The sequence below is a fragment of the Acanthochromis polyacanthus genome, chromosome 9 (genome assembly GCF_021347895.1).
Source record: "Acanthochromis polyacanthus isolate Apoly-LR-REF ecotype Palm Island chromosome 9, KAUST_Apoly_ChrSc, whole genome shotgun sequence".
NCBI classification, from domain to species: Eukaryota; Metazoa; Chordata; class Actinopteri; family Pomacentridae; genus Acanthochromis; species Acanthochromis polyacanthus.
The window spans coordinates 37,588,711-37,611,967 of NC_067121.1; the positions used below are offsets into that span (position 1 = coordinate 37,588,711).

At 40.5% G+C, this 23,257-nt stretch overlaps 2 protein-coding genes across 2 annotated transcripts; both read left to right on the top strand.

Annotated features, from left to right (window-relative positions):
- Nucleotides 1-209: 209 nt before the first annotated feature.
- On the top strand, nt 210-8,096 carry LOC110964842 (quinone oxidoreductase-like). The gene is made up of 8 exons (XM_022213681.2): nt 210-446; nt 2,655-2,807; nt 3,008-3,171; nt 3,452-3,503; nt 4,831-4,980; nt 5,090-5,191; nt 6,190-6,285; nt 6,420-8,096. The coding sequence occupies exons 1-8, from the start codon at nt 339-341 to the stop codon at nt 6,579-6,581; spliced, it is 987 nt and encodes a 328-aa protein (XP_022069373.1). The 5' UTR covers nt 210-338; the 3' UTR covers nt 6,582-8,096.
- A 3,738-nt stretch (nt 8,097-11,834) lies between these two features.
- On the top strand, nt 11,835-22,459 carry lrrc53 (leucine rich repeat containing 53). Its single transcript, XM_022213689.2, has 8 exons — nt 11,835-12,249; nt 12,332-12,451; nt 13,471-13,569; nt 16,010-16,185; nt 16,890-17,053; nt 17,151-17,340; nt 17,534-17,726; nt 19,184-22,459. The coding sequence occupies exons 1-8, from the start codon at nt 12,243-12,245 to the stop codon at nt 21,382-21,384; spliced, it is 3,150 nt and encodes a 1,049-aa protein (XP_022069381.2). The 5' UTR covers nt 11,835-12,242; the 3' UTR covers nt 21,385-22,459.
- The last annotated feature ends 798 nt before the right edge of the window (nt 22,460-23,257 follow it).

Sequence of the window (23,257 nt, forward strand, 5' to 3'; positions counted from 1 at the left end):
TGTTAAACTACATAATGGCATTTTACAATCACATTGGCCACTATACAAAAATATATATACAAAAGCAAAATTAAATATATATTTAAAATAAACTTTTGTCATTGAATCGTTGGTGGGGCGATGATTTAAAAACTGGAGGATAATGCAGATCCAAAGGTGGGAGTCGTCTCTAAGACCATTTACAAACCGACCAGCAGAGGGCGCCGAAACAAAACCGGAACCGGAAGTCAAAAATTCAATAGGAGAAGACGAAGAGGCATAAAAGGAGGTGCGTAAGTGAGTTAGAGTGAAAGTGAAGTTTCCAACCGTGTGTGTGGAGTTTGTGTTTGGGTGCAGACATGTCGGGCAGCAGAATGATGAGAGCCATCCGGGTCAGCGAGTTCGGAGCCCCGTCAGTCCTTAAAGTGGCGTCCGGTGTGAGCGTCCCTCAGCCCGGACAGGGAAAGGTGAGACACCCGCTGATCAGACTCAGGCCAAGTTTAGGGTTTTAATGCATAGATAGAAACTTTATTCACGGTGTTGAGTAGCTCACACATTATATTTAAGAAGAATAAGGACAATATTGTGCAAATCGTGCTGTTGGAGAAAAAAAAGTGCAAAATCGCACTGGTATTTTTGAAAAAATAATTTTAAAAAAGTATAATTGCAGTATAATAACAACAATAACAATAATTTGCAGATACTATTTTTTAACTGGCCATGAGGGGAACAATTATAAAGATTTATTCATCATAAAAAAGTAACTTTGTGCAAAAAAAAACAATGTAAAATGCATCTTATAAGATCATTTCCTATTTCAGTGACTGAAGTATTGCACAAATATTGACCATACTGTCAAAAATGAACACTGTTTAAGGAGGTTATCCCTCACATTGTGATTTCATTGACATCCGAGATTCTTCCTCGTCTGACCCACAGAAAACCTACCCAGGAATTAGTCTGATCCTTAGACCCTGTGAGCATTTAAAACCCCACCTTCATTCCAGATGTGGAACAGATACAACACCTAACCTTACATATATATTTTTTCAGACACAAATAATAATAATAAAAAACTGATGTATTGTTGCAACAGTTGGTTTTACAGGGTTAATACAACCATGTAATAAATGTAATAATAGGCTCACCAATAAAGAAATGTAGGTCAATCTCTGTTGACACAACGTTGAGTATGAGTCTGATAACAGTAATAAATATTGTCGTGCTTCCCGAAATACAACTTAACACAGAATGAGAAACAAGGCCTGTATTTTTTATATGTGCATGTGCACTACTACATATATGTATGCAGTAGTGCACATACCAAATACACCCATCAGCCACAACATTCTGACCACTGACAGATGAAGTGAAAAACATCGATCATCTTGTTACAATAAAACGTTCTGCTGAGAAACCTCGAACGTACCACTTAAACATTGCGGGTAAAGCAACCCTCCACCCCCTCATCTCATGTTAACAGCAGTTCTTGATGCCAGTTTCCACCTTCAGCCGGACAATGCACCCCAACACACCACAAAAACTGCTCAGGAGTGAGCCGGGGAACACAACAGAGCTAAAGTGTTCTCCTGGGTTCCACACTCCCCAGATGCAGATCTTACTGAGCATGTGTGGGATGTACCAGGATCAGCCTGATCTAGGTAGGTCCCCACAAAGTCCACAGGACATCCCTAGAGGTCCTGAGTCCATGCCCCACTGGGTCAGAGGAGATTTAGCAGCAATAAAGATGACCAACACAATATTAGACAGGTGGTCATCATGATTGGTCTATCGTGCACATTTTAGACACAAATACAGTCTCATCCAACCTGAAATGCATCTTGACAGTAATGCTAGCATACTATTGGATGTTCTTACAAAGGATTTTGGTCTAAATAACATGAAATAAATGTGAGAAGCCACTTGGTCTTGTTTTGATTTAAAAGCCTGAAGCAGTAAAAACATTGTTTTCACTCTGAATACTTTCAGAGGGCACTCTACTGTGTGTACTGGCTGTAAAATAGATATAGGAACTCTAAATATTGCCAGTAAAATACAACTGACATAAATTACTGCTGAACATGTCATGTGTTGTCAAAGAACCAAATTTAAAAAATCAAAAATTCAATTTTGCTTTCAGACTAATTCTTTTTAAATCAATGAGAAGTCAAGTACATTTTGAAAATATGCGCATTTACTTCATCAGCACAGATTATTAGGGTCTGCTTTATGATGCATTTAAAACAACTCAGCCATGTGCATGTTTTCGTCTATGTAAATGTAAATATGCATTAAAACAATCAGTCATGTACACCCCCTGTCGAAAGTTTTGAGACACTTTCTCATTCAAATAAATTAGAACCCGTCTCAAAACTTTTGACAGGGGGTGTAGTTCTGACTCAACCTGTGCTCAAACTTGCAAAATGGTTTCATTTTTAAGCCAACATAGTGAAAGTTTTGGTTATAAAGATGCAAAACTGCAGCATGTTTTCATTTATACAGGTAACAGAATTGATTTAGAGAGTCCAGTAAATGCATTCAAAGTTAGAGTTTGTTGTTTTGTCTTTGATTTAATATGCTCTTAAAATCTTTATTATCTTCATGTGTGTGCAGTCTGTTTTAATCATGCAGCCATTTCAGCTGTATCTGTCTTTTCCTCGGTGTCTCTGCTGTAGGTGTTGATTCGTGTTCATGCCTGTGGAGTGAATCCTGTGGAAACTTACATCCGGTCTGGAACTTACGCCCGGAAACCCGCCCTGCCGTACACACCGGGCAGCGACGCAGCAGGAGTGGTGGAGTCTGTTGGAGAAGGAGTCACTGCAGTGAAGGTCAGAGAATAAAACAATGTTTGCATGTCAGGGCATGTGATTGAAATGTAGATTATCCAGATTAGCTTCACAGAGGCTAGGTTTGAATATTTACAACTTTTTTTTGTTTTAAATCAAAATTCAAGCTCAGGAAATTGTGTTTTTTGTTTGATAAGCAGCTAGATGACTGTTAAATCAGCTGCTCTGTGTGTGTTTTCCAGGACGGTGATCGTGTTTTCACCACAGGCACTGAGTCTGGAGGTTATGCAGAATACACAGTCGCTGCTGAGGACTGCGTTCACAAGCTGCCTGATGCTTTAGACTTCTCTCAGGGAGCAGCCATTGGGATCCCATATTTCACCGCCTACAGAGCTCTGGTTCACAAGTAAGGTCACATCTGTTCAGGAGGAAATAAAACAGATTATAAAGATCAGTCTGATGAGCTGCAGAAGGAAAGTGTGTAGGTCTTCAAAAGTGTCAAAGCTACTTTTGTTGTCATTATTAATAGTAGTAAAACAAGACAAACAATTAATGATAAAAGAAAACGGGAACAGACATGATGTATTATGTCAAAATAATAATGTTGGCACAAGTAAACCACACTCCAGTCTCTTACTTTTGTACCTAAAGTGGATGTTTTTTCTGTTACCTGCCGTGTTGTGTAGAGCTCGTGCCACCGCTGGAGAAACCGTCCTCATCCATGGAGCCAGTGGAGGGGTGAGACATGTTTGACGTTTTCTTTGTCTGTGTATCCTGTCAATGAACACCGTAAACATGATCGGAGACGAGGGGCAGCCCTGGCCAAGTCTGACTTTAGAACGCAAACACAGCTTTCACTTTGGCTGTATAGGGAACAAATGACTCCTAACAACGAGCCCGGTACCAAATCCCTTTTGGACAAATGATACTTGTCTGCTGCTTCAGGAGACCTCTGAGTCAATCAGGCCAGAAAGGTCTTCAGCCTTCCTTCACCGCTGTGTCCACCAGCGGGTTTTTGCATTGCCGCTACAACAGACGCCAGTGAACTTCTGCTCACATCTCCTATCAGCTGCTTCAGCAATGGAGGCTTTGAACATGGCCCACTCAGACTCCATGTCCCCACCCTCCCCGAGGATGTAGGAGAAACTCTTCCGGAGGTGTTAGTTGAAAACCCCACAGACAGGGTCCTCCACCAGAGATTCCCAGCTCACCCTCACTACACGCTTGGGTTCTCAGGTCTGTCCAACAGTCTACTCCGCCATCAGAGCCAACTCACCACCAGGTGGTGATCTGTTGACAGCTCTGCACCTCTCGAGACATACGGCCACAGGTCTGATGACTCGACTACAAAGTTGATTATCAACCTAAGGTGCTCTGGTACCAGGTACACTTCTGAGCCACTTGAGCATGGTCTTTGTTATTGCCAGTTCATGAATAGCATTGAAGTCCAATGACAAAACAACGCTTGGGTTCAGATTAGGCCAGCCGTTCTTCCACCCAGGAGAAGCACGTTGTCCCCAGGCGATACCCCTTCAAGGTCACTACCCAGAGACTCCAAGAAGACCGAGTACTCTGAGCTGTAATAATAATAATAGTGGATAGATTTATATAGCGCTTTTCTGGGCACTCAAAGCGCTTCACAATGGATCCATTATTCATTCACTCACACATTCTCACTCTGGTGGTGGTAAGCTACATTTGTAGCCACAGCTGCCCTGGGGCAGACTGAGGGAAGTGTGGCTACCAGTCCACGCCTACGGCCCCTCTGACCACCACCAACATTCACACACCAGTGTGAGAGCAGCACTGGAGGCAAGGCGGGAAAAGTGTCTTGCCCAAGGACACAACAGTACATGACTAGGTTAGAGTGGGAATCGAACCGCCGATCATTGAAGGATCATTGGACGACCCGCTCTACCACCTGAGCCACAGCCGCCCCGAGCTGTGTCACGTCACTGTTTCTGTTATAAACATATGTTTTACATATATACATTGTCCAGGTCCAATCCAGGTCCTTTAACCATAACTATGTGCTCTAAAATCCAATGTTTTCTTCATCACACAGGTTGGAATTGCTGCCTGCCAGCTCGCTCGTTCTATGGGCCTCAAAGTTCTGGGATCAGCAGGAACTCCAGACGGGATGAAGCTGATTACCAACAACGGAGCCCATCTGGCTTTCAATCACAAAGAAGAAGGATACACTGATAAAATCATGGTAACCACGCACACACACACATACACAGCAGGAGGGTCAGCAGGCAGGAAAGGAGCTTTAAAACAGTTTTTTTTTACAGAAAAATGGACTCTGTGTTTGTGTTTTCCAGGCAGCCACAGATGGCAAAGGTGTGGATGTGATTGTGGAGATGCTGGCAAACGTGAACCTGAGTAAAGACCTGCAGATGTTGGCCCAAGAAGGACGTGTGACGGTCAGTAGGGCTGTTGTCTGTAAACTACAGCCTACTCTCAGATAAGAGAATGAATGCTTAAAGTTGTTCATTATTGACAGAACCACCATGGGTCATTCCAGGTCAGATCGTCAGATTTTAAAAACAGTTTCTGCGCGTCCATCTCTGACTCACCGGATATTATAACTATAGATATGTATACAGATGTTTATGCAGTTTTAACTTGGTACATTAAGTACTTTCAGAGATAAAATGTTTTTATAAACTGCCTGTAGACCCACTTTTATCATTTTTTTTCTTGCATATAAATTCGAAGCCGTGTTTGAGTGATAATGTCTTAGGAACTATTAAAGATGAAAGCCTGAAATGTTAAGTTTTTTCTCATCATGGCATTCAATCAGGACATGTGGCTCAAAGGGTAGTTGACTGTAGGTGAGCTAAAATGTGAAACAGTAAGGCCATAAAATTCCACAGATGCTTTTTTACTAGGGCTGGGACTTCAGCGCATTAATTCCGTCTAATTAGTTCCAGAAAAAGTAACATTTAAAAATAACAACACATTTAATTGCCCCAGTCAGTGGCTGTAATGAGCCTAAAGTCTGTTTGCCAGCCGCGATAAAGAGTGAATCAGCAGAGAAACGTCAGACCAGCATTTTAGTACGAAAACTGTTCTGCAAAAACTGTTTCTGAAAGCATTTGAGACGAGAAGAAAGCTGCTGAATCTGTCCTCGTTTTAGTTCATCGACAGCTAGTTCAGAAGTTTATCAAAAGTATTTGGATCAGAAAGTAAAGATTTTTTTGTGAATGTTCTTATGAAACATTTTTAGCATTTCTTTTTTCTACCAAAAAATGTTCAAAAATTTCCCAAAAATGTTGAAAATGTGGACATCAGAAGCTTCACTGTGGACATATATTTTTTTCCTACATTTTCAAACTTTAAACCGGGTCAGTTTTGACCCGCAGGACGACACGAAGGTGAACAGTCTAAACTTATGTTTCCGTTTCTCGTGTCTCTGCAGGTTGTTGGTTCCAGAGGTTCAGTCGAGATCAATCCCAGAGACACTATGGTTAAAGAGAGTTGCATCATGGGAGTGGTCCTTGCCTTTGCTACACCGGTACGAAACACTGACGTCACAAGAAATGCCACACTTGTGTTACTGTATGTAATGAAAATCGCTGTATTTGTCAGTTCAAATAATGGAGAATAATTTTCCATTTTTGTCATTTTTCCGTCTCATTCGTCTCCCAGGAGCAGAACAGGCAGTGTGCAGCGCAGCTCTTTGCAGGGATGGAGGCTGGTTGGCTGCGACCAGTCGTCGGTTCCAAGTATCCGCTGGACAAAGCCGCCCAGGCCCACAAAGACATCATCGAGTCCTCTGGGGCTGCTGGGAAAATCGTCCTGACTATGTGATGACAGCAGCATGCTTCAGGTCTGAGGTCACAGAGATGGAGCAACACAACTAATTCATGTGCTACACTCAGGTGTAACATCTTTAATTCAAATCACATTTGCACGTTACTGCAGTAAAGAGGAAAATTGCACTTACACACAATCCTATAGTTTACTTTTGGGGATAAATGTATATGCTGACATGAAGGTCATTCCATTTCAATGAATCACATTTTTTCAATAATTTCTGTTTGTTTGCTTGAATTTTTCATAGCAGAAAATATTTACATTGATAAAGCTATTTATACATTTTTTTTGCTTGATTTATCAAAACTTTCTGACATTTTTTTTTTTTTTTTTATAAAAGTTGCCCGTTGACCCACAGATTGATATCTGTATGAGCAACATTTTCTCAGAAGCTACTTAGGATAAAAGCCTGAAGTTTTCACAGGTTTTTTTTTGTCATACTGTCATGTGATATTGGACAATTACATCAAACAGTCTCTGATCATGGAGGAGTTGAAACATGAAGCCGTCAGAGTTCCATCTTTGAACACATATGAACAAAAATATTGATCATGCAGAAGTCTGGTAGTGATACTTTTTGAGCCATGTGTAGATTTAATATCACAGTTATGCAAAACAAAACATGGAATACTTTTAAATATTCAATAATACTCCATCACAAAATGAAAAATTATGAACTTTCTGAGGTGGTTGAGCAGGCGTGACCAGTCGAACCACAGAAACAAATGCAATGATTGTTTGAAAAAAACCCCACTAATATTCAGAGATTGCATCTTCTTGTCCAGTGATGTATTTGAGGCTTTTATCTTTAATAGCCCCTGAGATCTATCTCCACACAGGATATGCTAAATGGATTCCGTTAGCATTTAACTATTCCAGTGTGATATGGAGACAAAGTGTTACGATAAGGAGCAGGAGAGGACTGTTAGCTTCCCTTATCTGCTTGGTTTGACCTGTAAAGATGAGGACAAGGTTCAAATGAAAGATATTAAATATTAACCGCCATCTTTTGGAAATGTAAATAACGTTTTTGGCAGCTGAAAGCCAAGTGCACACCTGCTACTTTGTTATTCGGTCAAGAGCAGGGCTGGCCAGCACCCAAGTCATGTTAGATTAGATAAAGTTAAAAATGAATTATCAAAATTATGTTTGCTTTTTCTGAAAGAGAAAAGACATTTAGACATGAAAATACTCTAAAAATCAATGTTTGAACGCACATTTAGCTTGTAAACGGATTAATAAACAGCTAAAAATGACACAACATGGAAAACGTACCTTTCATTTTTGACTCTGCTCATTAAAGTTCAGTTTTATTGCACATTGATTCGAATTTCATCATAAAAGTGCCAAAATAATTTCCATTTGCACTAATTTTTCTACTTTTTTAGTTTGACTGGTAGTGACATAATCGCTTGAATTGTTGAATGTAAACAAGAAAATTGGGTTAAAATGCTGAATTTTCTGAATAAAAATGGTATATTCTGGAAAAGTAAAGCATCTTTGAGCAAATTTTTGATTCCTGTCATTAATAAGAGTTTGTTTATTCAGAAAAATACAAAATGTTAGCTGTGTGCTAATTAGTAACGGGCACAATAACTCAACGTAAACTCATATTATTTATCTATTTATTTCATTTTCTCTTTGGTTTTAAAGACACAATTGATACTATGCAACATATTCTCGCTTTGAAAATAAAATAAACTAATTTTAAAAGTGCATGTTTTTGGATTCTTTTAGTGGCAATCCTATCACACTTTCTGGCATTTAAGGGTAAAAAAGGACAAAGCTTAAAGAGGGAAGTTCAAGGCTCATACTGGACTCAGGAAACCGAGTCAGACGTGACATCTGTGCATCTCAGGTGACAGCCGGCTCTACTGAGCATGCTCAGGAGACAGCCTGGTAACCGAAGCCAGAGACACTCGTACACTCAGAACATGCTACTGCGCTGTAGCAGCCAGTCAGTGATGGGAGTTTAATCAGTAAATAGAGCTGCTGATGATACATATGGATTAATAAGAGAGTGGACTGTACCATGTCGTCAGCGGGGGTGGACCTCTGGGTTCTGTTCAGCAGGTACGTTCATGTGTTTTTAAATTGTCTTTCATGGTGATCTGAGTGTTAGTGGCTCAGTTTAGTGAAGAATACGGACGTTCAGAAACTAAAACCAGACAAGAATAATCTGTCTTTGGTTTGTACTTTTGATGTAACGGTCTCAGTTATAAGCAGGAGGTGACTGAACATCTGTAGGTGATGCTGGGAAGAAGTCAAATAGCAGCTTGAATGAATCTGATTCACAGGTTGCTCAGACAGTTTTGAATTATTCCAAAACTAACACAGAAATAACACAGCTCGTGGAACACTCCCTGAAGGGCTTCAGTGAAAGTTACACTAATGCAATTGTTTGGCAAATTAGCAGTTCATTAGCAGCAGCTCATTAAAACAGCTGACAAGGAAACCAAAGCTGCTTTACCAGCCAGGCAAACTAAACCGCTCTCTGCTCTGCTATTAAAACAACTTTTTACTAATGTCATTATTTGCAAATTTGCTTGCTGCTAAAATCCCCAGATGACCATATAATTAAATAAGTGCATGAGCAAGTGTATACTGTACATTTTCTATTTATGTTGAAGTTGTTTGGTTAAATCTTCAGGTCAATTTGTGCTCAATGAAAATAAGAATAACTAGAATAAAGCAGACCTGCAGCTTCACAGTAGAGGTTAAGTCTACCATGATCTAAACCATCCAAAAGCAAAAAAAACACTGAAGAACTACAGGCAACAGTCAACACCGCAGAATATTGGAAAAAAAAAACTTTGAATAAGTAAATTAAATTAGTGCCATGTTCAGCTGAACCCCACATTCAGTAACATTATACCATTATCAGAATTTGGACTCTGATGTACCATGAGCAAAAACAACTGCAAAGAGACATAAAATAACTACAAAGAGACACAAAACAACTACAAAGAGACATAAAATAGCTACAAAAAACAGAAAATAACTACAAAGAGACACAAAACAGCTACAAAGAAATACAAAGCAACTACAAAGAGACATAAAATAACTACAAAGAGACACAAAACAACTTCAAAGAGACACAAAACAACAACAAAGAGACATAAAATAGCTACAAAAAACACAAAATAACTACAAAGAGACACAAAACAGCTACAAAGAAATACAAAACAACTACAAAGAGACATAAAATAGCAACAAAGAGAGAAAATAAAACTACAATGTGACACAAAAACAGGTACAAAGAGAAGCAAAACAATGACAGACATGAAACAACAACAAAGGAGCCCAAAATACAACTACAAGAAACTACATCGAGACAAGAAAAAACTACAAACAGCTAGAAACAACTACAAATAGGCACAAAAACAACTAAAAAGAGATTGAAAACAGCTACAAAGAGACAATAAAACTATATTTAAGTGCCAAAAAAACTACAGAGAGACAAAAACAACCACCTTGAGATGCAAAACGACTACAAAGACACAGGAAACAGCTACTAAAAGACAAAAAACTACCACAAAGAGACACGAAACAACTCCATCTAAGTGTGAAACAACTAGAAAGAGAAGCGCCACAAACAGACACAAAACAACTGCATGTAGTAAATAATCAAAAACAGACAAACTACAAACAAATAGAGACAAAACAACTGACTGAAGCTTTCAAGATGACTCATGACTGAAGATGTGCAAAAACAACTACGTACAATGACTTCAAATATTACAGAGACCCACTGCTAAGACACCCAAAACAACAAAATGACCACAAAGAAACTGAAAATGACCACTGAAAGAGACACAATGGCTACCAAGAGGTGCAAAATGACCACAAAGACGACAAACAATGCTGCCAGTGTGGGTTTCATCCTCCTACATGTGGTAGGACAAGCAGGGAGGCCTGTTGTCAGCTAATCCCTTCATGTTGACACCAATACGCTGAAATCACCAAATAAAAATAAAAGTAAAACCACTGTACTTTGGAATGACACTGTTCTGTGGTTGGTGAGCCGCTCTGGTTCATGGGTTTTGTGTAGAAACTCACATTTGTCCATCAAAGCCTCACCAGAGGAAAAGTCCATTAGCAAAAGAGCTTGGGCAGAAACGTGATCGGCCTCTTTGGCTGTCATCCATCAGTCAGCATCCTCTGGGGAGAACCTCCACCTCCCCGATGAAACGCAAACAATCACACAGGTGCGTTGCCAACACACTCATCATTGTTTGTTTGCCTAGCAACCAGAGCAAAGTGTCACATCAGGCACACATTTACCAACACGTGTATAACAGTCTGAAGCAAAACTCGTACGCTACTGTTCAAAAGTGTGAGGTCACCCAGATAATTCCATGTTTTCCATGAGAACTCCCACTTTTGTCCATGTGATAACATAACTGCACAAGGGTTTTCTAATCATCAATGAGCCTTTCAACACCATTAGCTAACACAATGTAGCATTAGAACACAGGAGTGATGGTTGCTGGAAATGTTCCTCTGTACCCCTATGGAGATATTCCATTAAACATCAGATGTTTACAGCTAGAAAAGTCATTTAGATTGGACTTCTGATTCATTTAATGCTATCTTCACTGGAGAAAGCTGCTTTTCTTTCCAAAATAAAGACATTTCTAAGTGATCCAAAACTTTGGAATGGTAGTATACATGAATAAAAGTTGCTCTACATCAGTTAAAGTTGCTCTGTATTAGCTAAAGTTGCTCTACATTAGCTAAAGTTGCTCTACATTAGGTAAAGTTACCCTAAAATGAGCTAAAGTTGCTCTATGTTAGCTAAAGTTGCTCCATATTAGTTAAAGTTGCTCTAAATTAGCTAAAGTTGCTCCATATTAGTTAAAGTTGCTCTAAATTAGCTAAAGTTGCTCCATATTAGTTAAAGTTGCTCTAAATTAGCTAAAGTTGCTTTATATTTATTAAAGTAGCTCAAATATGAATTAAAGTTGCTCGATATTAATTCAAGTTGCTCTACATTAGTTATAGTTGCTTTATATTATTTAAAGTAGCTCTAAATGAATTACAGTTGCTCCAGATTAGTTAAAAATGCTCTATATTACCGTAATTAAAGTCACTCAAAAATGAATTAAAGTTGCTTGGTATTAGTTGAAGTTTCTCTATATAAAGTTGTTCTAAATGAGTTAACGTTGCTCTAAAATGAGTTAAAGTTGCTTTATTTTAATTAAATTTGCTCTAAAATGAGCTAAAGTTGCTCTACGTTAGTTGAAGTTGCTCTAAAATGAGTTAAAGTTGCTCTATGTTAGTTGAAGTTGCTCTAAAATGAGTTAAAGTTGCTCTACGTTCGTTGAAGTTGCTCTATATTGGTTACATTTACAGGAGAAACTGCACTGACATCATTGCTGTGATGATGATGATTTTGTTCTGGTCATGCCAGAGTTTTCAATTTAGAAACAATCTGCAAGCACAGTTCAAACACATCTCTGTATTTTTCATCGCTTCGTTCATTTTCATTTTCACTTGTTCCCATTCAAACTGATGTGACTATCGTGTTTCTATGACAACGTGTCTTCACAGGCCAAACAGATGATGATGGTGATGATGATGAAGCTGAATCAGGTTACAGCTCTGTAGAAGAGATGCCACCTCATCACCATGCTGCCTCCACTGTAACACATCATGACCAGTGAGTTTAAATCAGCGGGTTTCCATCACACTTACCAGATAAATACGTCACCATCAGGCAGTCAGGAGGTTTCTGTCTCCAGGTGTTTGGCTGATGTTGCTGCTGCCAGTCATCACAGCCCAGCGAGCGTCTCCATGTCCTGCTTCCTGTGTGGTTTGTTCTGAGGATGCTGTCATCTGTCAAAGACTGGCTCACATTATAGGTAAAACACACGGCATCAGTGGTCAGTATTTAGTAAATGGAGATCTGGGTTCTGACTCGGTGACTCCTAAATAGTTACCTTATTGTTTTTACACCATCTCTGTGTAGCTTTGAATGGATGCTTCAAGGCCTGGTTTCTCTTGAAAACAAATCTTTGCCTGAATAACTTTTCTCTTGGAGACATTGGTGACGATTGACATACGTCTGTCTGTCTGTTAGTGACATTACTCAAAAACGGACAAAGAGATTTGGACGAAACTTTCAGGGAAGTTCATAAATGACACAAGGACCAAGTGATTAGATTTTGAACAAGCAGCAGTGGTTGTATTTACAGTGTTTTCCATCTCAGTTTCTGAAGCTTCAGAGGAGTCATAGGTGTCTTGGTGGCCTCTCTCGCTAGTCTCTTTCTTTCACGATAATTGTCGTAAATGCTGTAGGCAGATTTACACATTCATTCCATTCCTTAATGTTTAATTTAACTCCAATTTAAGGTATATTCAGCCATTTGGAAACTAATTTGTATCCATCCTCCGACTTCTGTTTTTCAGTAGTCTTTTCACAGCTCTTTGGAGAGAGTTCTCTTGTCTTCGTGCTGTATTTACAACCAGAAGTACTGATAGACTAGTGACTGGACCTTCTAGATAGAGGAGTCTTTATACTACAATCACCTCAGACACATTCAGGGCACTCAGTTCATCTCCATTTTACTAACTGTACAACTTTTTGTCTGCACCTGTGTTGAATTAGGTGAGCCAGTTGAACGGGGATGAATACTTTTATTTACTTCTCATCAAAAAAGCCAAGTTAAATTGACCAGGATTCAATACTGAAGGGGGTGAATACCTTTTATGGGTGCTGTAATGCAGTAATACGACAAATGAACCTGTGTAAATGTTTTCCACTGAGTTAAACTGAAGATACGAGCCTCTAGCACAGCGTAATATAAAGCTGGGATGTAGTCTCAAGCGGTTTGACCTCTGAAGCCTGATGTGCTGCTGCTGTGTGTGTTTGTGTTAACAGATGCTCCAGATTCCACTCAGGCTCTGCTGCTCACTGAAGGCTTCATCTCTACAGTCCAACCGGCCTCCCTGTCTGACCTCAGCAACATCACTGTCATAGGTCAGCACAGCGTGGATCCATATTCATGTTTACTACACCTCTCATTCCATCTACATAACCCTTCTGGATGTCTCTCTTCAGCACTCAATAAATGAGAACGTACAATCGACGGCGAGAAAAAAAAACTGAATTTTTGCCACGTTTTGGGAGAATTAAAGTTCTATAAATTAGACTATGAATGATTCAAGAACAGAGATGTAAAAAAAACATCAGATGGAGATAAAACTGCAAAGGTTGGTGTGTGTAAGTGGTGCTGACGGGGATCAGAAACAAATTTTGCAAGATATCCCACCCATTTTAATTGAAAGCCGTTATTTAAAAGTAAATATTAGGGATCATGATTTCTACAGTCATAAGTCAGGACAAATGTACATTTTACAGTAAACTATAGCTCTAATTCCATCTACATATCCCCTCTAAGCAATTTTCTGAAATTAGGCGCTGAAATACATAAATGCTAGCCTAGCCGCGCTAGACCCATGCTCTGAAGACACAAGGGTCTAGGCACGCTCGACAGGGAGGGAGGCGGGCTAAAAGGTTGTCTATCAAATCACTCTGCAGCAATTGGGTAGGTATACAACCAATCAGCACAACGAATAGGCTCCTAGAGCGCCGGAAATCAGAGGATGCGGTAGTTCGGTGAAGCCTTATTTATACAGTCAATGGGTGAAGCTCAAGTATATTACAGACATGTTAACAGAAAGATTATTCAGAGTCGGTGCTAATGGAGCTCAACGACTGTTGTCGTTTTTGTTGTCGACCCTGACAGAGAATTAAATTCGTTGCCGTGGGTTGTCTAGCGTGGCTAGGCTAGTTGTTTCCGGTTGTTTCTGTCAGAATCGTCACGCCTCTGTCGTCACTTCGTTACGCCCGCCTTCTGACTCTACACTTCATGGTGATTGGTCCGGCCAGTTTTAGGAGCATCCAACCTCGAGCCTTATGGAGGGTAACTAGACCCACCCTGGCAGAGAATTAAATTCGTTGCCGTGGGTTGTCTAGCGCGGCTAGGCTACATAAATGAGGTAATAGTTTTAGGACACTTTCTCATTCAAATAAAGTAGAACCTGTCCTACAGCTTTTGACAGGGGGTGTATCTACCAAATTTGGTACACATATGCAGCACATCAGGCTGAACAAAAAAGTCAGTGACAGCCACATTCCAAACCCAACAGGAAGTGAACTATTTTGCGTTGAATGTCAGATTTTGCTCATTTTCCATTTTTTTCTAGAGCGAACTCCTCCTAGGGTGAAACTCCAATTCACCTCAAATTGGGCCAGTACATACAGGAGGCCTTAATGATCCAAAGTTATTAAAATCTTTTTCCAAAGTCAAAGGGCGTGTCCGTGGCGGCCTCTGGAATTTTGATCCTTCTCCATGAAATTTCAAATGCTGTGTAAATGCCCTGAACATGCTCCAATCTGCCTGAAACTTTACATGTATGATCAGAGTCCTGCCCTGATCACATCCATATGATGAAATACACCCCCTGTCAAAACTTGTAGGACAGGTTCTACTTTATTTCAGAATATGCTCGTAGATTGGGATGAAACTGGAAGGTTCACTGTGTGGAAGAGCTGCTGAAGTTGCTGATAGCAAAACTAATTTTGAGAAAACAGCCTTTAAAGACATATATTGTAAAAAATTCCAAACATTTTAACAGAAAATCATTATTTAAAGGAACAAATTTAACCTAATACACATCACAAATTAAACACTCCCAGCTGATTACTAACATTAGCATTTTTTTGTCTGTATTCCAAGTTTTCCAAAATGTTATGCATAGCTGTGTAAATTAGGTTTTATCCTATTAAAGAGTCAGTAATTCAGTAACAAAATGTATTAACATATAAATCCTGATGTGTATTTTTGAGGTTTTCTCTTTAGGAGACTCAAAAAAAAGACGTTCGGTGAGAAAACATCCCAAGATCTTCTACATCAAATCTTAAAATTGACCAATGCATGAAAAAACAAGTTTGTCTGTAGTGTTTCATCATCTGATAAAGAAAAGATCCTAAAGAGGAGCTACACCCAGGCCTTCAGTCTTCAGTCAGTGCTCCTTCTGAGAACTGTGCCGTACAGCAATCCTTTAACCCACAGAGGTCAGCGATGGAAAACTCTTCGTACGAGATCAAGTGCAGAGTTGCTCTTTAAATTATGAGCCACTTGGTAAATCTGCCAGACGGTTTTAGCACAAAACTGCCCTAAAACACCAAGTATTAAGCAATGGCAGATGGCAGGAAGGGTAAAGCAAAAAAATAAAAAATAAAAATCTGCTCCATTCTGTTAATTCTCTTTCAGGTTCAGGTAGCAGGAGGTCAGCTGCATCCTGCACTTCTTTCACATTATGATCTGATATTCTCAGCGGGAGAGCGTCAGAGTCAAACATGTTACTGATTGTGGCTTTAATATGTTGAATTTGTTCACCTGTCTGCCGTCCAGGTCTCAGTAATAACCGGATCTCAGAGCTCAGTGAAGAGTCCTTCAGAAAGCTGCCCTTCCTCCACACTCTGCTGCTGGACCACAACCTCCTGACCAGCCAGGCTCTGCAAGGTGGAGCTCTGATCAACCTGACCCAGCTGCAGGTCCTCGCCCTGGGACACAACCTCATCAGCATGGTGGGTACATCTGCTGGGGGAAATCTGTGGGAGCTTTAAGATGGTTTTAATATTGGTTGGATGAGATTAACAGAGGAGTAAGAAGCAGTCAGAAGATGCTGATTTTAAAGGATATGTCACACAGCTGTGAACAAAAGGTTACATACATGTGTAAAGATCATGAATACCACAGCAGGCTCCTCCTCCTTCTAGAGCTCTGAATTTTAATTGATGGACTCATTGAAACACAAACACAAAAACAACAGTCATGCATTTTGGTTCTTTCACAGATTTATTAGGTCTTCTAGAGATATATCAGGATCACTGGTCAAGAATACTTTTAGCAGCCGTCCACAAGTTAAGGCCTATCATAAATTATAATGAATCCATCATAGAAAATTCAGTCATACAAGTCAACAGAAACTCAAGAAAAAGCATTACTTTATATATGCTCTATACAAATGTATGTAAACTTTTGTTCCTGACTTTATGCTGTACATCAATTCAATTCAGTTTTATTTATATAGCACCAATTACAATTACAATTGTCTCAAGACCCTTTCCAGAGCCCTTATGCCTGAACCCTCAGAGCAAACCCTAAGGGGAAAGTGGCAAGAAAATCACCCTTTTAATGCAAAACTTTAAGCAGAACCCGGCATGTCATGACTTTAAGTGCACTGTCAGACTGAATTTGGATTCTTACGAATTTTCCTGTTGCTGTGCAGATCCAGGCCGGATGGTTTGGGGGTATAAAGGCTCTGCGGAGCCTAAAACTGGAGGGAAACCTGCTGACCAGTTTGGACTCTGGTTCTTTTCCTCTGAATGACCTCAGAGATCTGGAGACTCTGGATCTGTCAGATAATCTGATCCAGCATATGGACAAAAACAGGTTAGTGTGATTATTCAATCCTTTCTACAACTGTTTTGTTAGTTCTTTATTGTGACAAAGCTCATAATATAGGTACAATCCTTTCTTGCCATCTTAGTTTCCGTGGGTTGGTGAGCCTGAAGACTCTGGATCTTTCCAGAAACCGCCTGAGTTCTGCTCCCGTCGAGGATTTTTCCTACCTCACCTTACTGACCAACCTCAACCTGGACCTGAACTCGTGGAACTGCTCCTGTCAGCTGCTGGACTTGGCTGCTTTCCTGTCCACCTTCATGCAACAACCCGACAAGGTGAAGGAGTTCATCGTCAACCTTTGCAAATTCACATTCACCTGTTCTCAGAAACTGTTGCATTAAGAGGAATTAACGAAGGAATAGTCGCACAATAGAGTAATAATGACTGGAAATTATGACTCCTGCAGCTCTGTAGGTAGATGTTATGAATCAGTCTTTAAGCTAACGTGTCTCTTCTTGCTGCGTTCAGACTCTGTATAACGGCCGGAGGATGGTTTGTGTGAGTGCTGATAATCCGGCTGTATCCACGGTTCTGGAGCTGACCGATGCCAACTGCGTCCCGTCCAATCAGAACATCACAGTGCAGGTAGAGACGAGAGGCAGCGTGACGCCTCAACTGTACGCTCGAGATCTGGCCATCACTGCCGTCATCTGCTTCATCGGTGAGGTTGATCCACAACACAATGACAAGAAAAATGGTTTAATTAGATTAATCCTGCTGTGCCAAGTCACTAATGAATTAACCCCTGAAGTCTAAATATCTTTCTACCTAATTTAATGCATCAGAAATGAAGCATAACAAATACTATATCCATTTATGAAAAAGTAGGTTCCCTCTTCAGTTCTTCCATCAACCAGTAGATGGCACCATAGAGGCTACATCCATCCTTTACATACAGTCTATATTGCTATAGTAATAGTTTATTCATTAGCAACAATGGAAAAGAAATCTACGATGGGACACACATTATTTAACTTCTCAACAATCTAGTTGGTGAACTAGCAAGGATGCTAGCTTGTAGCATACAAATTGGTTTATACAACACACCAGCTTACCAAATTTTGCTAATTTACTGAACCCCATTTAGCATGCTAAATGGCTTGGACAGTAACTGCATAGAAATTTGACAGACAAACTGAATCACTTACCCAACCTGCTTTTTGTCCTGTGTAGTTTCTGAAGATTTAGATGTTTGAACAGAATTAACATAGTAGAATTCTCCAGTTTGAATTTCCAGTGTCAAACCCAAGATAAAATCCATCAGACTGTTCCTTTGATGAAATTTAGTTGAAAATGTGTTTTACTGACTTCATTGTTGTAATGTATGGTCTTCTGATTGCCATTTTTGTAAAATTCAGTTTATTGTGATGCAAAAGGACACTGCGCGTTGTGTACCGGTCGATCGCAGCAGACCTGCCCTGAAATATACCTGTTTTATTGTCTATTTTATTCAAAATGGAACCATATTATGCAAAATGAACTTTATGTCGTATCGGAGGAGACTTAAAACTAACAAAGAAGACCATACATTTATTAGGAGAATCCTTATTGAGGTAACAAACCAAGGCAGAAGTAGGGTCATTTTCTTGTAGACTTATATGAAATGCTGACTTCTGGCCCCCTGCTGGTCACCACAAAGAATGCAGGTTTTGAGATACTTAATGCAGTCTATGAAGGGTAGAGATGAATGTGAATACCCATATACAGCCATGGCCATAAGGTTGGACACAGCATGACTTACTATGTCTGTTTTGATGTCTATTACAGAACATAACTAATATTTTTTGACAGCACCAGTTTAATTAGTCAACAAATCAACAAGGGATATAATATTATCAATAAATTCCAACAATTGGAAAAACTTTGTTCCCAAAACATAATATCAGAAGAAAATAACAAAAAAAATGCAGTACTTTCACAACCGAATTTGGTAAGAATAACAAAATGACACCAAACTCTTTTGATTTTTTTTTTAATATGAAACTTAATATAGTTCTCAGGAGTTGTGTACTGTATTGTAAGTGACAATTTTGTGGTATTTTCTAAGATTCACAAGCGTCATGGTACTTGTGTCCAAACTTATGGCCATGGCTGTATTCCTGTCCTCCTGTGCTTCAGGTGGCGTTGGCTTGACCCTGCTGGTGGTTCTGATCTACTATCAAGTGTCTCGAAAGAAGAAACGGAAGCAAAGTCAAAGGCTGAAAGGGGAAGAAGAAAGAAGCAGCACCGTAGTGAACCATGTAAATCATCTCGATGCTGTTGAGGGCAGGAGGGATGTTTTCTTACAGGCCAACAAGGAAACAATGATGTTAGATGCAATGAATGATGTTGGCCAGTTTAGGTCCAGAGCTGATGAGAATAGCGGCTATTTAAGGTGTCCTAACTGCAGCACCAACGGGTCGAGGATGAACCCAATGAGAAGAGACAACAGGATGAATGGAGGGATGGAAACAGAAGAGGACCGAGAAAGAAGGAGAGCGAGGATGATGATGGAGGAAGAGAGGAGGAGGACGGCGTTTCAGCAAGGTGTCTTGAACAGGGATGCTTCCGACAAGTTTCCTCCTCGTGGCAATATGACCTCATCCTCCAATCCACAGAGAGAAACCTTCATTCAGAGAACAGAAAACCTGCCTTCCTACAAGACTTTAAGAGACATGGACAATCACAGGACTGATGTGGAAGCAAAGAGCCGAGGATTTGAGAGTTTGCACTGTGAGAGCTGCCACAGGACATATAGACCACCAGATCAGAACATGAGACATGGCAGGATTCAACCCAATCCAAGAGACTCTGCAATGTTTGATGGTTTCCCTCCTCAACACCGACAGAATGACAGTGGAAGGAATGTTAGCCACCACTTTGACATGGTGAAGAACGCTGAGTCGAGAAGGGAAACAAGAAACGTAACATTCGATCTGGCGAGAACCCTCGAACAAGGAAGCAGTCGCGTTGAAGACAAGACGGACGGGAAAACCTCCAGAGACAGAGAGAAGGAAAAAGAGAGGCAACACAAAGCCCAATCCAGCCGACTACTGAAGGTTAAACTAAACTTGAACCCACTACGAAAAAGCAAAGTCCATCCCAAGAGGAAAAACGAGCAGCGGCACTCGGAGAAAAGCAGCCCCAGGAAAAGTAAAGAGAAAAAACGGGAAGGAAAAGAAAGAGAGGAGAGGGAAGGTAAAGGAAAGAAAGCAAAGAGGGGCAGCAAGTCCTCCAAGACGGAAGGATTGACTAAAGATGGTGCGATAGAAGGTGGACAGAAAGACAAAACCTCTAAGCAGAAAAAAGCAACTTCCAAAGGTGAGCAAGGCGGCCAGGAAAGAACCGAAGACGACCTGAATAAACAGCCGGAGAACTCCCAACCTGCCGATGCTGGCGCCACATCAGCCACTACTTCTGTCACTGGACAGCCACAAAATCTTCAGAATGTTCAGTATCAGGCAGCTGGAATCACTCAACTTCCCTCCCAGCATCCCGTCTCCCTCTTACCCGCTGACAGAAGTCGAACTACCAACCTCTCCCTGCTGGGCTCTGCCGGCTCACAGCTGACCGGCAGCAGCCTCTCTCTCCAAGGAGGGAACTTTCTGCTCAACAACAACATGGCCTCAGGATCTACCGCACTGTTCCCCAGCAGTCCAGGTATAGCCCTCAGTGGGCCCAGTTTGGCTCCAGGTGGTGCCCCAGACAGCCGACCAGCTGCAGTAGGAGTCATGTCCTCTGGTCCGCCTCTTCAAGCTAATGCTGTGCATACTAACCCTTTGCAAGCAAGTTCTGTCCATGCAACTGCTCTAGCAGCAAACCCAGCTGTAAATCCCATCCAGTCCGTCTCTCGGAGCCAGATGTCTACCGACAGCTCTCCTCTTGTACCCAGACTAAAGCCCGATCCAGCACCAGGACCAGTTACACCACATCAGCTACCCACTGAATCTCAACCACCCTCCACCAAAGAGAGCCTGCCCGTCCAAGATCAGAATGAAACGTCCGTGGTGACTCCTCTGAATCTGGAACCAGCGACCACGGTGGAGAATATGTCAAACAACAACAGTCAGACAGACACCGGGCAGATCTTTGCTGGGTCCACAGTGGGTACATCAACTGGGGTTGTGGCTCTAACTGAAGGAGCTGCAGTGGAGGCATCTGGTGTAACGTCCACTTTGTCCACACGGAGTGGATCATCCACAGGAGCTGCAGCCACTCTGCTGCAGCAGGAGTATCTGTCCGAGGAAGGAGGCTCCTCCCCACGGAGGAAACTGAGGCTGGTGATTCCAGAGAAGACGTCCAGCCGACCTCCCACCGCTCTGGAGAGGAAAATACGCTAGCAGCTCAGGTTAAAGTGTTGTTTTGGTAGATTTGTAAAGAACAAAGTGTAACATCAGATACTTACGATGCTCCAGCTGAATCTGACGCCGTCGTTCTTGTACATAGTTAATGTGACGTTATGAACCGACGCAAAATGTAATGTTTATGTTTTATTTTTATAAAGCTGCAGAAGAGGAAAAATCCTTGCTGTTGTTTCTGAATTCCAAAGTTCATTCATGAGCTGGGAAACAGCTTTAAACTAAAAAAAAAAAAAAAAAGTCTTACCATGAGATCCATTTAGCAGCTTTACTGGTGCTGTCAGTCATACCACGTGATCTTCATCCACAGATGTTGTCATGGAAACACACTCCTTTAGTGCTTCATGAACTTCTTCTCCATGTTAATACATCTTCAGCTAACATTAGTTCAGTGGATACACCAAAGCTTTGGATCAGATAAAGAACACTAATTTTTCTTAAATCCACGATCTTATTCAAACTATTTTTTTAACCAAGATCATGTGAATGTGATTAAAAGCTACAGAGCTGCTGCTAAATAGACCTTAATGTGCAGTTGTTTGGTCAGTTGGTGTTTGTTTTTGGGAAGGTGTAAAACTGTCCAAAGAGACTAAAATGGATTTTTGTTATTACTTTATTGTGCATACATTGTATATTGTGATAACTTTTGCAGTAAATTCAGCCCGACAGCATAGTACAGAAACACGAACACTTAACGTGGCAAACCGCAACAAAATTTAAAGAGCAGTTAAAAGAAAGACAATGACTACATTTGTTTAAAATCATGTTTGGGTGTTCTGAAGAGGAAACTAACCGAGTCTGTGCAGATTGCAGCAGGTTACTAAGGTTTCTGTGTTTCAGTGCTGGATTGTGTTTCGGTTTTGGCACCACGACGGTTGTTTGCAGTGTGTTTGGTTTCACACAGCCGACCTCTAAACACCGTCTACAGAGGGTTAAGTTTACACCAAACCTCTACTGTCCGCACCATGAGTCACTGTGATCCGTTTCACCGCTGACCAAGCCTTCCACGTCACTCTCTTATTCGTTGTGTTGCCATGCAATAAAATTAGATCCTGGAGGAGACATTTTACGCTCATGTATCTGCCGTGCTGACCATCAGAGGTCAGAAAAGGAATATTAATCAGTAAAGCGAAGTGAGAAGTCCTTAATATTAGTTGGGAGTTCAAATAGCATCCAAGCCACGAGAAGTTTAAATCTGAAAATCCTTCATAATACATGAATAAACCAACGTGTTTCAACTCCAAGAGTTCTCATCAGGGTGTTGAGTTCAATGGAAACAGGTGTTGCATTTAAAATTCATTAAGCAGTCATGTGATACAAGTCACATGATATCTGTCCCTTCAAAATAAAACACACACAGACACAACTTTACGAAATGCCATTCTAAACATCTACTAAAATGACTTGAATAAAAGACAAAAATCTTTTTTTAATAGGACAAAAAAAAGCAGTAGTCTGACCTCATGTTGGTGGACAACTCTGTAAATAAAACTCTACATTATTTAAAGCTCAAAATAAATCACCCTCTGTGGTTATTGTCTGAAATCAAAGCTTATAGTATTGGCAGCAGAGAAAAATATTTCAATTGAGAAAATATGATGATGACCTGAAATAAAATTATCACAAACTCCAGAAAAATAGTTAAAATTTTTTTTGAAAAACATCTGACTTTGTATTTTCTTCACTCTAAAACTGCCACCATCGTTGTTCTTCCTATTTTTCCATCAAGTAGCTCATAATGTTGATTATCTCGCTGCATATCAAGGTTTGTGATATTAGACGCTAAGTGAATGCAATGCGTGAATGCAGGAAAAGTGGAGCTAAATCTTTACGACCACATAGCTAGACGATGATC

Bases quoted from the DNA above. Each gene is read 5' to 3' on its own strand.
- LOC110964842 (XM_022213681.2), top strand. From the start codon at position 339: ATGTCGGGCAGCAGAATGATGAGAGCCATCCGGGTCAGCGAGTTCGGA. The intron at 447-2,654 runs GTGAGACACCCG...TCTCTGCTGTAG, and splicing joins CTCAGCCCGGACAGGGAAAG to GTGTTGATTCGTGTTCATGC. The intron at 5,192-6,189 runs GTCAGTAGGGCT...GTGTCTCTGCAG, and splicing joins CCCAAGAAGGACGTGTGACG to GTTGTTGGTTCCAGAGGTTC.
- lrrc53 (XM_022213689.2), top strand. The intron at 17,341-17,533 runs GTGAAGGAGTTC...TGCTGCGTTCAG, and splicing joins TCATGCAACAACCCGACAAG to ACTCTGTATAACGGCCGGAG. The intron at 17,727-19,183 runs GTGAGGTTGATC...CCTGTGCTTCAG, and splicing joins TGCCGTCATCTGCTTCATCG to GTGGCGTTGGCTTGACCCTG.